The sequence below is a fragment of the Callithrix jacchus genome, chromosome 3 (genome assembly GCF_049354715.1).
Source record: "Callithrix jacchus isolate 240 chromosome 3, calJac240_pri, whole genome shotgun sequence".
In the NCBI taxonomy this organism is placed as follows: Eukaryota; Metazoa; Chordata; class Mammalia; order Primates; family Cebidae; genus Callithrix; species Callithrix jacchus.
Window position 1 is genome coordinate 84,582,800 of NC_133504.1, and position 16,894 is coordinate 84,599,693.

At 37.2% G+C, this 16,894-nt stretch overlaps 1 protein-coding gene across 23 annotated transcripts in view; it reads left to right on the top strand.

The window, feature by feature from the left end:
• ZGRF1 (zinc finger GRF-type containing 1) overlaps window positions 1-16,894 on the top strand; it is a 99,030-nt gene that overhangs the window by 25,827 nt on the left and 56,309 nt on the right. For 11 of the 23 annotated variants that reach the window (XM_035293094.3, XM_035293093.3, XM_078366666.1 and 8 more), the window contains 4 exons: window positions 2,299-2,363; window positions 5,745-5,795; window positions 8,663-8,746; window positions 11,335-11,520. In XM_035293094.3, coding sequence (XP_035148985.2) covers window positions 2,299-2,363; window positions 5,745-5,795; window positions 8,663-8,746; window positions 11,335-11,520 — 386 coding nt within the window. The remainder of the gene's footprint in view (window positions 1-2,298; window positions 2,364-5,744; window positions 5,796-8,662; window positions 8,747-11,334; window positions 11,521-16,894) is intronic. The other 12 variants (XM_078366672.1, XM_035293098.3, XM_078366671.1 and 9 more) reach the window with 2 other exon arrangements.

The following is a 16,894-nucleotide window of genomic DNA, read 5'->3' on the forward strand; positions in this document are numbered from 1 at the left end:
CATGAGCCACTATGCCCAGCCTCTTTGAGGACATTTTAAATTGTGAAATTACTGGTAAAAAGCACAAAAATGAAAAATGTAGCACCAAACAACCATGAAAAAGACAATTGTTTACAGCATAAGCTAAAACAAGAAGACAAGAGTGTTGCCTTGAGAACATGTGCTTCATGCAATTCATTTTTTGTTGCTCTATGTTTGTCTGGAAATGACCATAAAAGTAAAGCCAATACTGATTTGGGGGTCACAAATAAACTTTAGGAGGTAGGCAGAATCCATGAGGAATGATTGACTACATTTGCTTTTTTGATGTAAATATATTTCTCTAAATAGGATTAAGTTGGTTGCTTGAGACAATTTGAGAAGATTGAATCACTAGGGTATAACATACTTTCATGAAGTTTAATGCAAAATTGGAGAAGAATAAATTTTGCCACCAATTTAGAATGTGTGAAAGTGTTAAAAAAATCTCCAATTTTTTTTTTGTGAGATAATTGTATATTGCTTAGAAATGTTAATTTAGAATGTTATTCTGTAGCAAAGGCAGTAAAGGAAAACATCAATTTTCATCTAGTATTTTTTAAAAACCTTTTAGAAATGTCAAGTTCCAAAATGACTTTTTATTTTATTCTGAATTTTATCAGGAAAATAATGAAGTCATAAATAGCAGTTGCCTAAAAATGAAGTTTACACTAGTTATAGCTGTGATTTTTTTTGTAGTAATTATCATTTTAAAATTAGTCTTTTTGTGATTTTAGATTTATAAAAAAGATCTTTTTTTTTTTTTGAGATGGAGTTTCACTCTTGTCCCCCAGGCTGGAGTGCAATGTATGATCTCAGCTCACTGCAACCTCTGCCTCTCTGGTTAAGCAATTCTCCTGCCTCAGCCTCCCAAGTAGCTGGGATTACAGGCATGCACCACAACAGCTGGCTAATTTTTGTATTTTTAGTAGAGACAGGGTTTCATTCACCATGTTGGCCAGGCTGGTCTCAAACTCCTGGCCTCAAGTGATCCACTGGCCTCAGCCTCCCAAAGTGCTGGAATTACAGGTGCGAGCCGCTGCGCCTGGCCAAAAAAATCCTGTTTTTACAGAGATACCTGATAAGGTAGCAAAACTAGCCACGCTGCACTCCTTTCTATTCTGCATGCTTGCCAACTTTTCTGCCTCAGAGTTTGGTATTTGGCCTTTTACCTGAACACTTTTACCCTTGTCATGGCTGAGTTTTTTCTTGAAGTCTCAACTTAAATGTCACTTCCCATGAGAAACATTTCCTGATCCCTGTATCAAAAATTGTTCTGTATCATATCACTGTTTGATGAGATGTCATTTTGTATCATCTGAATTTATCTGGTTTAGTTATTTGTCTTCTGTGTCTCTTTTTTCAAGGTTTTTTTCTTTTTAAATTTTGTCTTATTCACTGTTATTTCCCTAGTGCCTGGCACATTATACTTGGGAAATACTTGCTGAGTGAATATTTTAGAATGTAGAATTTTTTTTCCTAAGCCATAGTTGAAATGGATTTAAGATAGACCAGAAATAGCACAAAGTGCTGTTTTTCTTTTCTTTTTCTTCTTCTTCTTCTTCTTCTTCTTCTTTTTTTTTTTTTTTTTTAGGCATAGTCTTACTCTGTTAGCCAGGCTGGAGGGCAGTGGCACCATCTTGGCTCACTGTAACCTCCACCTCCTGAGTTTAAGTGATTCTTCTGCCTCTGCCTCCCGAGTAGCTGGGATTATAGTTGTGCACCACCATGCTTGGTTAATTTTTGTATTTTTAATAGAGACAAGGTCTTGCCATGTTGGCCAGGCTGGTGTGAACTCCTGACCTTAAGTGATCTGCCTGCTTTGGCTTCCCAAAGTGCTGGGATTACAGGAATGAGCCGTCATGCCTGACCTTGTTTTTCTTTTCTGTGGTTGCACATAGCAACAATATACTGGGAGTCTTGACTTTCTTGTTCCTAACAGTTGTCCAGTACTTTATTTATAGCAGTTTTAGTATAGGTTAATAACTGTTAGTTTAGTATTTATTTTTTAATTAGTGTAAAAAAGGAATACAAGGAAAATTCCTACGGTTGACTTAGAAAGTAAACGAAACGGCTTTCATTCTAAAGATTTTAAAATTTTTATCATAAAAATGTTTTAATCTAAACAGAACAGTACAGTGAATCCTCAAATAACTACATTCCAGATTAAACATTACCAAAGTTTAAGTTATATTCCTTGTCTCGGTTTTACGAATAAGTTAAATTTTAGAGTACTGATATATGTAAAAATGACATGATCATTTCCTTTCACCGTTACAGTGAGGAAACCATTTACTACAGTAGTTTCACAAGAGTCTCCTCATCTGCACAAGGATTCTCAACAGGTATAGGTTTTTTTTTTTTTTCTAAGAGTACGTTCTTTTATTTTGATATGAATGTTCTTTAATTTGTAATAGGATTATAGTAATACAGTCCCAAGCTATCTTGGTTCATGACCCCTACTGTATTGTAGAAATTTTTTCATTGCATCCATCAGCCAAAAGAAACACCTAATAGTTTCATTTATTATGTAGTTAGTAGCATTAAGTAATTTATTTCCTAGTAACTTTGTAAACATTTTGTTAAAAAGCACTGTTACTGGAACACTTTTACACTGCTGGTGGGAGTGTAAATTAGTTCAACCATTGTGGAAGACAGTGTGGTGATTCCTTAAACACCTAGAAATAGAAATTCCATTTGACCCAGCAATCCCATTACTGGATATATATTCAAAGGATTATAAATTGTTCTACTATAAGGACACATGCACACGAATGTTCATTGCGGCATGGTTTACAATAGCAAAGACCTGGAACCAACCCAAATGCCCATCGATGATAGATTGGACAGGGAAAATGTGGCACATATACACCATGGAATACTCTGCAGCCATAAAAAAGATGAGTTTGTGTCCTTTGTAGGGACATGGATGAATCTGGAAACCATCATTCTCATTAAACTGACACAAGAACAGAAAACCAAACACTGCATGTTCTCATTCATAGGCGGGTGTTGAACAATGAGAACACATGGACACAGGGAGGGGAGCATCACACACTGGGGTCTGTTGGAGGGGAATAGGAGAGGGACAATCAGGGGTAGGGAGATTGGGGAGGGATAACATGGGGAGACATGCCAGATACAGGTGACAGGGATGGAGGCAGCAAACCACATTGCTATATATGTACCTATGCAACAGTCCTGCATGTTCTGCATACGTACCCCAGAACCTAAAGTGCACTATTTTATATATATATATATATTTACATTTACACCCCAAAAAACCACACTGTTACTAATGGAATGTGTACCTGTTGAGCAGTATACAACTTCTTAAATCTTGGAATAGATTAGGTAACACCACCTTATTCTTGTTACACATTGATTTTTTCATGGTAATTGCTTTTTATCATAGCAGTTTCTCAGAGTCTAACTTCACAAAGACATGATGTCATTGAAGGTTATGTAGCAAGATCTGATGTTGAAATAGACCTGGAGTTAGTAGTTCACTCAGTGTCAGACAGATGTCAAGTGACACTGTTTCCCTACATGTAAAACATCTTGTGGAGTTCCTGTGAGTTCATTGTGCCACCCCAGAGTACCTTGTTGCACAGTTTGGGAACCAAACCACAGTAGTTATATAAAAAATGGTGGTTCTAGGGCTGGGTGCAGTGGCTCACGCCTGTAATCTCAGCACTTTGGGATGCTGAGGTGGGTGGATCACCTGAGGTAGGGAGTTCGAGACCAGCTTAACCAAAATGGAGAAACCTTGTCTCTACTAAAAATACAAAATTAGCTGGGTGTGGTGTCGCATACCTGTAATACCAGCTTACTTGGGAGGCTGGCGCAGGAGAATCACTTGAACCTGGGAGGCGGAGGTTGCAGTGAGCCGAGATTGCACCACTGCACTCCAGTCTGGTGACAGAGTGAGACTATCTCAAAAAAAGAAAAAAAAAGTTCTAATTAGGATGAATTGAAATTCTAGGATAAATCATCCGATGAGTATTTCTCTCAGTGGGGATGTCATTAGTACTTTAGAAGGGTCAGTTCTATAGACATGTTTGGAAAAAAAAGCAAGTAGAATGTTTCACTTACTCTATTTTATTTTTTATTTTTATTATTATTTTTTGAGACAGAGTCTTGCTCTTTCACCAGGCTGGAGTGCAGTGGCACAATCTTGGCTCACTGCAACCTCCATCTCCCAGGTTCAAGTGATGTTCCTGCCTTAGCCTCCCGAGTAGGTGGGATTACGGGCACGCACTACCATGCCTGGCTAATTTTTGTGTTTTTAGTAGAGATGGGGTTTCACCATGTTGGTTAGGCTGGTCTCCAACTCCTGACCTCGGGTGATCTGCCTGCCTCAGCCTCCCAAAGTACTGGGATTACAGGCATGAGCCACCGTGCCCGGCCTCACTTGCCTCCATTTTATATCTTACTTTATTTTCTATGTTACTGGTCCTTTTAATAATCTTAATTTTTTTCTAAATATAGAAATCAGGAAAAAATAAAACGTACCCTACCTCTTAGAATATTTATTAATGTTTCCAGATTTTTTTTGTGTGTGCCCAGTTTAAAAAATATGGTTAGATTGTTGTGTATAAATAACTTTATATCCTTTCCCCTTAATATCATTGTTTTATCTAATGTTATTAATAATTCTTCTTAATCATACGTTTTAAAGGTTATTTACCATCCATCCTATGGCTTTCTTGTGCTTTGGACAAACAGTTCTCTATTTTTGTCATTTAAATAATTTTCAGCATTTTGCTCTCATAAGTAACACTTTAATAAATATTTTTGCACATAAATCGTTGTTTGCATTTTAAGTTTCTTCCTTAGATTTGATTCCAGAAGCAGAACTAATTATTTAGAAGCCTAGGAACAACTGTCTTTCTTGATATTTTCTTTTTTTTTTTTTTTTTTGGAGACGGAGTTTCACTCTCTTGCCCAGGCTGGAGTACAGTGGTGCAATCTTGACTCTCTGCAGCCTCCGCCTCTTGGATTCAAGCGATTCTCCTGCTTCAGCCTCCCAAGTACCTGACACAATGGGCACATGCCACCATGTGCAGCTAATTTTTGTGTTTTTAGTAGAGACAGGGTTTCTCTGTGTTGGCCAGGCTGATCTCAAACTCCTGACCTTAGGTTATTCGCCTGCCTCAGCCTCCCAGAGTGGGATTACAGGCATTAGCCACCATGCCAGGCCATGATATTTTCAAATATAAAAATTTTAATGTTTTACAATTAGAATATTTATTTTACTTCAATTTTACTAGTACTGTTGAGAGCTTTTTAAATTCTTGCTAAGTGACAGTACTGTTTAATCAGGATTTTAGTTTTTATTTATTTTTTTCTGAGACAACATATTGCTCTGTTGCCCAAGCTGGACTGCAGTAGCATGATTGGCCCCTGCAGCCTTGACCTCCTGGGCTCAAGTGATACTCCTGCCTCAGCCCCCTGAGTACCTGGGACTACAGTTGCATGCCGCCACACAGATGAGGTTTCACTGTGTTGCCCAGGCTAGTCTCAAATTCATGGGCTCAAGCAATCCTTCAGCCCCAGCCTCCAAAGTGTTGGGATTACAGGTGTGAGCACAATGCCTGGCCAGTTTTTATTTCATATTAGTGATGGTGTTCTAGTATTTCTTAAGTCTAATAGAAATTTATGTTTTTGTTTTCTAAATTATTATTGCTTATTGGTTTAACTTATATTAATATTTTATTCCTAAGATACTAAAAGAAGATAAAGTTGAACTAAGTGAACCACTTCAGTCTTTGCAGGTAAGTTATTTAAAGTATGAATTAGCCAAATTATATTTGTGTATATATTTTTATATATAGGTATGACATATAATTTTAAGTTTGTAAATAAATTTGTTTGCATTACATATTGTTAGTTTTTGAAATCATTTGTAGTGATATTGATTTAATATAAATGTACTATAAGATCAATATAATTTGGTTAAATAACAAATTCTTTTTTTTTTTTTGAGACGGAGTCTTACTCTGTCACCAGGCTGGAATAGTGGTGCGATCTCAGTTCACTGCAACCTCCAACTTCCTGGCTCGAGGGATTCTCCTGCCTCAGCCTCCTGAGTAGCTGGGATTACAGACACATACCACCATGCCTAGCTAATTTTTGTATTTTTAGTAGAGACGGGGTTTCACCATGTTGGCTAGGATGGTGTTGATCTCCGGACCTCATGATCTGCCCACCTTGGCCTCCCAAAGTGCTGGGATTACAGGTGTGAGCCACTGCGCCAAGCCTAAATAACAACTTCTTTACCATGAAGTTAATTTTGCAAATTTGCAAGCATTGCCAAATCCATGAGTCATTGACAATTGCCCCTATAGCTCTGTTGTCTAAAACAGAACAAAATAAAACAAAAATATCTGTATTATGATTTATTGCCGTTTTTTATCTTTATATAACAAGATTATACATATAAAATTATAAATAATTAGCAACTACATAATTTAGCTTACAAATTATCATATTCCTTTTTTCACTTGAAAGAAATAAGGTTTAAATTTTTTAAAAGATAGGTATCACAAAGCATAAACTACAGATAAACACTATCACTATTTTTTCCCTTAAAATGAGTTACCACTTAAATATCACACATTTTTTAAAAGTCTGTTGAAGCTGGGAACAGTGGCCCATGCCTGTAATCCCAGCTACTCAGGAGGCTGAGGCAGGAGGATTGTTTGATCTGGGGACTTAGAGTCCAGCCTGGGCAACATCATGAGACATAGTGTAATCTTCCTCTCATTAACAAAACAACAAAAATATGCTGTCATTCCACAGTAATGAAAAGGTCTTAACCTTTTGGAATGAAAATTGATTAAATCTATTTTTAGCTTGAAAATAGGAATACATTTGTATTTTTGTAATTTTTTTTTTTCTTTTTTCAGACAGGTTCTTATTCTGTCACCCAGACTAGAGTACAGTGGCACAATCACAGCTCACTGCAACCTTGGCCTCCTGCACTCAAGCCATCCTCCTCCTTCAGCCTCCCAAATAACTGGAACCACAGGTGTACAGTACCATGCCTGGATAATTATTTGTAGAGATGGAGTCTGACTGTATTGTTCAGGCTGGTATCAAACTCCTGGTCTCGAGCTATCCTCCCACCTCAGCCTCCCAAAGTGCTGGGATTGTAGGCATGCACCCAGCCTATAATGGCTCTTTTTTACTACAACACTGAAACAACCTCTCACCAAAATATAGAATGTTTTTAATGCCACTTCTGCCTCATTTGTGAAAGTGTAATTAACTACACATAGCAAAAGAGCTATTCCAACAGAGAATTTTGAAAACTGTATATTAGAAAATTGTAATTCTGGCTGGGTACAGTGGCTCACATCTGTACTTCCAACACTTTGGGAGGCCAAGACAGGAGTATCATTTGAGGCCAGGAATTTGAGATCAGCCTGGGCAATACAGTGGGACTCCATCTCTAAAAAAAATTTTGAAAATAAGAATAACTAGCTGGCCTAGTTTCAGTTACTCAGGAGGTTGAAGCAGGAAGATTACTTGAGCCCAGAGGTCAAGGCTGCAGTGAGCAATGATTGCGCCACCGCACTCCAGCCTGGGTGACAGAGCAAGACACTGTGTCTAAAAAAAAGAAAAGAAAAGAAAAGAAAATTCTGATTCTAAAATATAGATTGAATATTTTTAAGAACTACTTGGTTGGCAGTTGTGTTTATATATAAGTGTTATTAAAGGAAAGTGGCCATTATTTGAAGAAATAGACTACTTTACCTCTTCGGTCTGTTAGGAAAGTGTTTTTTTCTCCATATTTGTTAAACATTTAAACAATTATTTTTGTAGTACAATTCATTTTCTCTGTCTATCCAAGTCTTATGAAAAATTATGGTTATTTTGTATATTACTTGATGAACTAATAATGAATGGTTGCTGTTATCAATATCATGTGTTTTGTGATTGCTATGAGATGATTCATTCTTCAAATAGTCAGTTACACTGTTTCCATTTTTCTTCCCTTCATTTCTTACTAATTTAAAAATAAATGATCTACATTAACATAGTGTTAGGTTTGACAGGAGATTTATTATGTACATGGCAATTTTTTCTAGTGTTCAAAGATTTAATTAAAAATTTAGAATCAGGCCGGGCGCGGTGGCTCAAGCCTGTAATCCCAGCACTTTGGGAGGCCGAGACGGGTGGATCACGAGGTCAAGAGATTGAGACCATCCTGGTCAACATGGTGAAACCACATCTCTACTAAAAATACAAAAAATTAGCTGGGCACGGTGGCGCGTGCCTGTAATCCCAGCTACTCAGGAGGCTGAGGCAGGAGAATTGCCTGAACCCAGGAGGCCGAGATCGTGCCATTGCACTCCAGCCTGGGTAACAAGAGCGAAACTCCATCTCAAAAAAAAAAAAAAAAAATTTAGAATCAGAGTTTTCTAATATGGTAAGTTTTCAAATTACTTATCCACTAGAGTACCCCTTTGCCAGGGAGATATAACTTGTATGTTTGTGTAGAGAAAAGCAAGATAGAGATGGCAAGTGTGTTTTCACAGGGCAAACTTCAGTTTTGCAATTACTTTTCCATCAAAATCATGAACCACTTGTGAAACTATTCTAGCTAACTAGATAACTTACTGATGTTTTATTCTAGTTCTCTTCCTTGGGAAGTAAAGAAGAGACTGCTTTTCTAGCTGTTATTCCTAAACAAATAGACAGGAAAACCTCTGATCCTAAGGTAAACTTTGTGAAGAACATCAATCTCTCTAGCAAATTATAATTTCTCTCTCTTTTTTTTTTTTTTAACTCAAGTATCAGAGTTTTCACAGGCAGAAGTTTAGTAGCATAATAAATGAATCTGGTTTTATGAACAAGAAAAACTAATTGACTCCTGCCCCTTTTTGGTCTTGAACTTTCTCTGTACTACTAATGAGCTAGTAACACAGTGTTTACAGGATCCTTCCATACATAGGGTACACTAGGGGTTGGACACAAAGCCATGTAGAGTACAACTAATGAATACTCTGTGGGGAACAAAATGAATGTCTTTATAGCTTTTAACTTATTATAGTCTATTCTACCACTTATACTTCTGAATATATAGAAGTGTATACAACCAAGCTCTAAGTAGTGCTACCTATTCTATATAAAAAAATTAATAGACAACAGCATAAAAATGTAAATAGGAGCTCTACTCCTAAAACCCAAGACATCTCTGGAAGAGATCTCCATGGTGTATAGAAAGCAAGGTACCTATTTTGGCCAGGCACAGTGACTCCTGCTTATAATTCCAGCACTTTGGGAGGCCAGGGCAGGTGGATCACTTGAGGCCAGGAGTTTGAGACCAGCCTGGCCAACATGGCAAAATCCCATCTCTACTAAAAATACACAAACTAGCCAGGTGTGGTGATAGACACCTGTAGTCCCAGATACTCTGGAGGCTGAGGCATGAAAATCACTTGAACCTGGGAGGCAGAGGTTACAGTGAGTCAACCTGTGCTATTGTGCTCCAGCCTGGGTGACAGAACAAAACTCTGTCTCAAAAAAAAAAAGAGAGAGAGAGAAGGCAAGGTACCTATTTCCTTGTGGGGAGTGTACATTACCCATCATACAAAACAGAAATATATAGAATCTTTAACAGTTGAGACTCATTTTTATTGCAATGTTTATGTTTTCTTTTTTTTTTTTGAGATGGAGTTTTGTTCTTGTTGCCCAGGTTGGAGTGCAATGACATGATCTCGGCTCACCGCAACCTCTGCCTCCCAGGTTCAAGTGATTCTCCTGCCTCAGCCTTGAGAGTAGCTGGGATTACAGGCATGTGCTACCATGCCCGGTTAATTTTGTATTTTTAGTAGAGACGGGGTTTCTCCATGTTGGTCAGGCTGGTCTCGAACTCCCAACCTCAGGTGATCCACCTGCCTCAGCTTCCCAAAGTGTTGGTATTACAGGTGTGAGCCTGTAATTTAAAATTCAGAAGGTTATTTTCCACCAAAGTCCTATTAAAGGGGCATTTTAATTAGATTTTTCTTTCAAATGTGTGACTTACAGTCTTCATCTTTGAATAAGAGTATATTCAAATTATATATTATTGTCATTTTGTTAGTTAAAAATGAATTAATCCACTATCTACATTCCTTTGACTCTATTTAATTAGTCATATTTTTTTACATTTTGAGTGGGCTTTACTTTGTATGGAGTAAAAATCCTAGAACCCTCCAGGGGGCAGCAGAGAAAGCCATTTGAAGCCTGAAAGCTGACTGAATGAAAGAACCTCTCTAAGGAACATAACTGTATTGGAACCACACTCTTAGGCATTTGCTCTCAGAGCAGTAGGATATCACATCTTTCTATTGAGAGGCAGAGAGTCCACCACCCATCCTGCAGTTAAGCCTGATATTTTACAAAAACCCCTAAGTAAAGAGAAATGCTCTTTGCACTCTTTCTCATTTTTCCTTTTCTATTATTGGCTGTTTATTGATTGCTTCCTGTACACCAAGTACTGTGTTAAATACAGATGATACCTAGATAAAGTATAAGATCTCTGCCATCAAGGGGCTTACAGTGCAATTAGTATAGAAATAAGGAAAAACTTCATTGTAGTATGAAGTTGTAAGTCTGTAATGTATAATATTGTATGTAATGCACAGTTGTGTAATATATAGTGGAAACATAGAGAAAGAAGCAACTAAATATTTCTGGTTTAATTAGCCAATATTATTATACTCATCTTTATACTCATAATAAAATTATACTTATTCATTTTCCCCCCTTCATTGGCTATAAATTACACTTTTTTGTTTTTTGAGACGGAGTCTTGCTATGTCTCCCAGGCTGGAGGGCAGAAGCATGATCTCAGCTCACTGCAACCTCCACCTCCTGGGTTCAAGAGATTCACCTGTCTCAGGCTCCTAAGTAGCTGGGATTACAGATGCCTACCACCACGCTCGGCTAATTTTTTGTATTTTTGGTAGAGATGGGATTTTACCATGTTGGCCAGGCTTGAACTCCTGACCTCAAGTGATCTGCCTGCCTCAGCCTCCTAAAGCACAAGGATTATAGATGTGAGCCACCGTGCCCAGCCTAAATCATACTTTCTAATGTTGAACTTAAATGCAGTTAAATTGAATTGATGTACTTTGAATTAGTTACCCATAACATGTTTTAGGGTAACAGGAGAATTTTCTGGTTTTCAACTCCTGGTAATTGTTTACATTAGTTCCTGGTAATAAAAAGCTGAATTATGTATTATATTCTATGTGTTGACTTTGTGACTATATATGTCAAGATATTGTTATGCAGTTCTTATTTTTAATAATTTACCTGTAGCCTGTTGAGTTTCAAGGGCATCAAGTAAAAGGATCAGCCGCTAGTGGTTTAATGGTCAGAGGACACAGCTCACAGCTAGGATGCAGTCAGTTTCCAGAGAGCATTGAGTATGAAAACTTCATGACGGACACTTGTTTTTTGTCACCAAAGTTACCTAGCATGTGTATGCAGATTGACTTCTTGCAGGTAAAAATATGTCTATAGTTGCATTTTGCCAAATCATTTTCTTTATGTTTATACTGCAATTTAAAAAAATAGTATAGTCGTTTATACAGTTAGAAGTTAAAAAGGAGTACAGTAAATTGACAAGAGGCGTAATATCTTAAATAAAACTAAATAAGAAAGTATTTTACTTGAAAGATGTCTTACCTTTTTAGGATTGGGAGTTTAACAGATTACTTTTCACTTCAGAGAAGTCAAGAAATTCATGATGAAAGCAAATAGGTAGATTACACAGAAAATATACTCATCTGTTTATATCTAATAAACTTTTTTCTTCTTTTTTTAAAATTTTTTTGAGACTGAGTCTCGCTCTGTCACCCAGGCTAGACTGCAATGGCACGATCTTGGCTCACTACAACCCCTGCCTCCTGGGTTCAAGCTATTCTCATGTCTCAGCCTCCTGGGTAGCTGGGATTATAGGTGCCCACCACCATGCCTGGCTAATTTTTTTATTTTTAGTAGAGATGGGGTTTCACCATGTTGGTCAGGTTGGCCTCAAACTCCCGACCTCAAGTGATCTACCTGCCTCAACCTCCCTAAGTGCTGGGATTACAGGTATGAGCCACTGCTCCTGGCTAAATTTTATTTCTTCTGTTATATTCGTCTCTCTTTAAATATGACACTGTTGCTACCAAAGGCAGGTTTGTGGGGATGAAAATAGAGGTCATGAGATGAGAATGATAAGCATGTATTTGAAACAGTCGCCATCACTGAGATTTTCTTTAAAATTTCCCTTTTTGTTAAATCAAAATACATATTAGAAAAAATGAAGAAAAAAGCATTTTATATATATATATATATATATATATATATATATATATATATAAAATAAGTAAATCACCACAAAGTAAACACTCATATAACCTCTACCTTTAACAAATAGAGCGTTACCAGCATCCCAGAAGCTCTCCTGCTCCTTTTCAATCACTACCCTTTTTGCTTTTCCCTGAGGTATCCACTGTCTTGATGTATAGCACTATATATTAGCTATGCTTTTAAAACTTTATATAAATAAAAACATACACAGTGTATTCTTTGTGTATACCCTCTTTTGTTTAACTTTGCAGTTTTGAAATTCATTTATGTTGTTGCCTGTGGCTACAATTTATTCATTTTCATTGCTGGTGTAGTATGCTCTTGCATAAATATATCACAATTTATCCATTCTTCAGATGTTTATGTTATTTGTGTTTAGGGACTATTACAGATATTACTGCTACAAACATTCAGGTACCATTATGAACATGTACATATACACACACGTGTAACATACTTCTGTTGGTTATACTACCTAGGAGTATCATCATTAAGTCACTGGATAGGATATATTTATTTTTAGTACATAATGCCAAACTGGTTTCCAAAGTGGTTTTTATAATTTACATCTCCATCAGAAGTGTATAAGAGTCCCTGTCACTCTACATCTTTACCAACACTTGATGCTGACTGTTTTTTGTTTTCAATTTTAGCTATTCTGGTGGATATATACTGGTACTTCAGTTATAGGTTTAATTTGCATTTTCCTGCCTGCCATACGTCTTTTTTTGTATGCCTATTGGCCATCTCTTTATCCTCTTTGATGTAGTGTCTGTTCTGCTTTCTTCCTTATTTTTTAATTGATGTGCTTGTTTTCGAAGATTTGTTGTAATTCTTTTGTAATTTGGATACCTTCTCATTGTCAATTGTATGCTCTGCAAATATCTTTCCTGACCCTTACATACCTTTTCACTCTTAATGGTTTCTTTGATAAATCAAAGTTTGTCTTTTTTGTTTGTTTGTATTTTTGAGACAGAGTCTTAACTCTGTCACCCAGGCTGGAGTGTAGTGCATGAACACGGCTCACTGCAGTCTTGACTTCTTGGGCTCAAGCAACCCTCCTGCCTCAGACTCCCAAGTAGCTTGGACTACCTGTGCCCAATACTACACCCAACTTATTTATTTATTTATTTATTTATTTATTTATTTATAGATAAGGTCTTGCTCTGTTGCCCAGGCTAGAGTACAGTGGCATGATCTCAGCTCACTGCAACCTGTGTCTCCTGGGTTCAAGCAATTCTCCGGCCTCAGCCTCCCGAGTAGCTGGGATTCAGGCATATGCCATCATGCCTGGCTAATTTTTTGTATTTTTAGTATGTTGTATATACATTTGAACTAGCTTAACAATTTGCTGTGTTGACCAGGCTGTTCTCAAACATCTGGCCTCAAGTGATCTGCCTGCCTCGGACTCCCAAAGTGCTGGGATTACAGGCAGGAGCCACCACGCTCGGCTGCCCAGCTAATTAAAAATTTTTTTTTAAGAGATGGGACTTTGCCAAGTTGCACAGGCTGGTTTCCAACTCCTGGGCTCAAACGATCCTCCTGCCTCAGCATCCCAAAGTGTTTGGGTTATAGGTGTGAACCATCACTTCTGGCCTAGTTTATAATTTTTTATTTTTATTTTTGGAGATGGAGTCTTGTTTTGTTGCCCAGGCTGGAGTGCAGTGGCGTGATTTGGCTCACTGCAACTTCCACCTCCAGGGTTCAAGTGATTCTCCTGCCTCAGCCTCCCACATAGCTGGGATTACAGGTGCCTGCCACCATGCCCAGCTGATTTTTGTATTTTTAGTAGAGTCAGTGTTTCACCATGTTGACCAGGTTGGTCTCGAACTCCTGACCTCATGATCCTCCTGCTTCGGCCTCCCAAAGTGTTGGGATTATAGGCATGAGCCACTGTGCCTGGCCCTAGTTTATCATTTTTAATGTAATACAACTTATTTGTTATTTCCTTTACAATGAGTGCTTTTGTATCTTGTTTAAGAAATCTTCCTCTGGCCGGTGCAGTGGCTCACACCTGTAATCCCAGACTTGGAGGGGCTGAAGCAGGAGGATCACTTAAGGTGAGGACTTCAAGACCAGCCTGGGCAACACAGTGAGACTCTGTCCCTACAAAAAAAAAATTTTTTTAATTAGTTAGATGTCATGATGTGCATGTATAGTCCCAGCTACTAAGCAGGCTGAAGTAGGAGGATTGCTTCAGCCTGGGAGGTTGAGGCTGCCTTGAGCCATCCATGATCATGCCACTGCACTGGGTGACAGAGTGAGACCCTGTCTCAAAGAAAAAAAAATCTTTCTTTACCTCAAGATCATGAAGATATTTGCTTGTATTATCTTGTGAAGCTTTATTAATTTACATTTTATATTTTGATCTACAGATTACCTGTAATTGATTTTTATGTATTGAGTACAGTTTATGTAAAGTTACATATTTTCTCCATATGAATATTCATTTGCTTTGCATCATTTATTGAAAAATTTTTTTTTCTTTAGGCTGAAAGATGACGGATAATTAGAGTTTTCCTTATGTTTAATTAAAATCAGTATTTCTCAAAAAAAATAAAGAAAAAGAAAAATCTATTTTTCTTAATTCTTTTGCCATGAATCAAGTATCCGTACATTATGGGTCTCTTGTTAGTTTCTCTTCTGATTTATTGGTCTGCAATTTCAGAAGTCACAAAGTATGTGTTTTCTGTCTTTCTTCCATTTTTAAAAATTTTTATTTTTAGACAGAATCTCACTTTGTTACCCAGGCTGGAGTGCAGTGGCATTATACAGGCTCATTGCTAATTTTGTATTTTTAGTAGAGATGGGGTTTTACCATGTTGGTCAGGCTGGTCTTGAACTCCTGACCTCGGGTGATTTGCCTGCTTTGGCCTCTCAAAGTGCTGGGATTACAGGCGTGAGCCACCATGCTCGATTGCTATCTACATGTCTTTAAATCTTCCCATCTTATTCTTCTCATTTTTTTTTACATTTGTGTATACAGTTAGAACTTGCTTAACAATTTTCACACATACACACAAGCTGGGAATTTGGATGAAATTTCATTGTGCATATAAATTTTGAGGAGAATTAACATTTTTACAATATGTTACTGATAAATTTTTAATATTATAAAAATATTTTCCTCTATTTATTTCAATCTGCTGCAGTATCTCCTAGTAATTTTTATAATTTCGGTATAGAGGTTCTTTGTATGTTATGGCATATTTGATTTGTAGCAGTTCTTTGCTCTTTATATACTAAGAAAATTAACCCTTTGTCATTTTTCTCCAACATATTAGTGCTTTGACTCTGATTTTTTTTTTTTGAGAAGGAGTCTCACTCTGTTGCCCAGGCTGGAGTGCAATGGGCATGGTGTCGGCTCACTGCAACCTCTGCCTCCCAGGCTCAAGTAATTCTCCCACCTTAGCCTCCTGAGTAGCTGGGACTACAGGTACACACCACAAAGCCTGGCTAATTTTTACAGTTTTTATAGAGATAGGGTTTTACCATTTTGCTTAGACTGGTTTAGAACTCCTGGGCTCAAGTAATACACTTGTCGCGGCCTCCCAAAGTGTTGGGATTCTAGGCATTTGACACTGTGCCTGGCCTGATTATGATTTTTCTAAAATTGAATGTTTTAGTTTATATAATCAAATCTGTCAGCACTTTTTGTGATTTCTGGAGCCCAGAACTCTAAGTATTCACTCAATGTTTTTTATTAATAAAAACATTATTATTAATAAAAGCACCTTAATGCTTTTATTAACTATTATTATTTTGCACTGTCTTTAAAAAGAGCTGATGATTACAGTGGCTAGAGTGGCTACAGTAAAATTAGTTGTTTCTGAATCCCTCCTTTATATTCTTCCAGGTGCCTATTTATTAACAGCTATATTACAATTTTAAGATAAATATATGTTAAATGTTTCCTTATAAATGTTTTAATAATTTTACTGCTGAGCCAACTGGTGTACTATAATTACCTTTTCTTCCCTTTATAACTTTTTGCTTTTTCTCGGTTTGTAATTGTCTCTTTTTAAAATTTGCTTAGTGTTCTTTGAATACTGGGGCAAAGTTTTGCCATACCCTCCAAAAGCTTTATAAAGTACTTTTTAATACAGGAATTCATACAAACTTTTCAGATACTCGGTGTTCGTTCCATTATTTTCCTATGGCATCTTTTCCAGGTTTTTCATCTGCCTGCTTCAGTATGCACTGTATAATTGACATCTTGAGAATGCCCTTTACTGCTTTCCTAGCATGGGTTGCTTACATCTTGAACATTACATCTCCTTTCTTGTTATGCTGGGGTACATCTTTGAGTACTCCCAAGAAAGAGAGCAAGGGGGATAAAATTTGGGGGACTTTGCAAGTTGAAAATGTTCTTTTTTGCTTTCATACTTGATTAGTAGTTTGACAGTATAGAATTTGGATATGATCTGCTTTTTTATTTTTTTTGTGTGTGTATGTGTAAGTTTTGAGACAGAATCTGGCTCTGTTGCCCAGGTTTGAGTGAAGTGGCACGAACTCAGCTCAC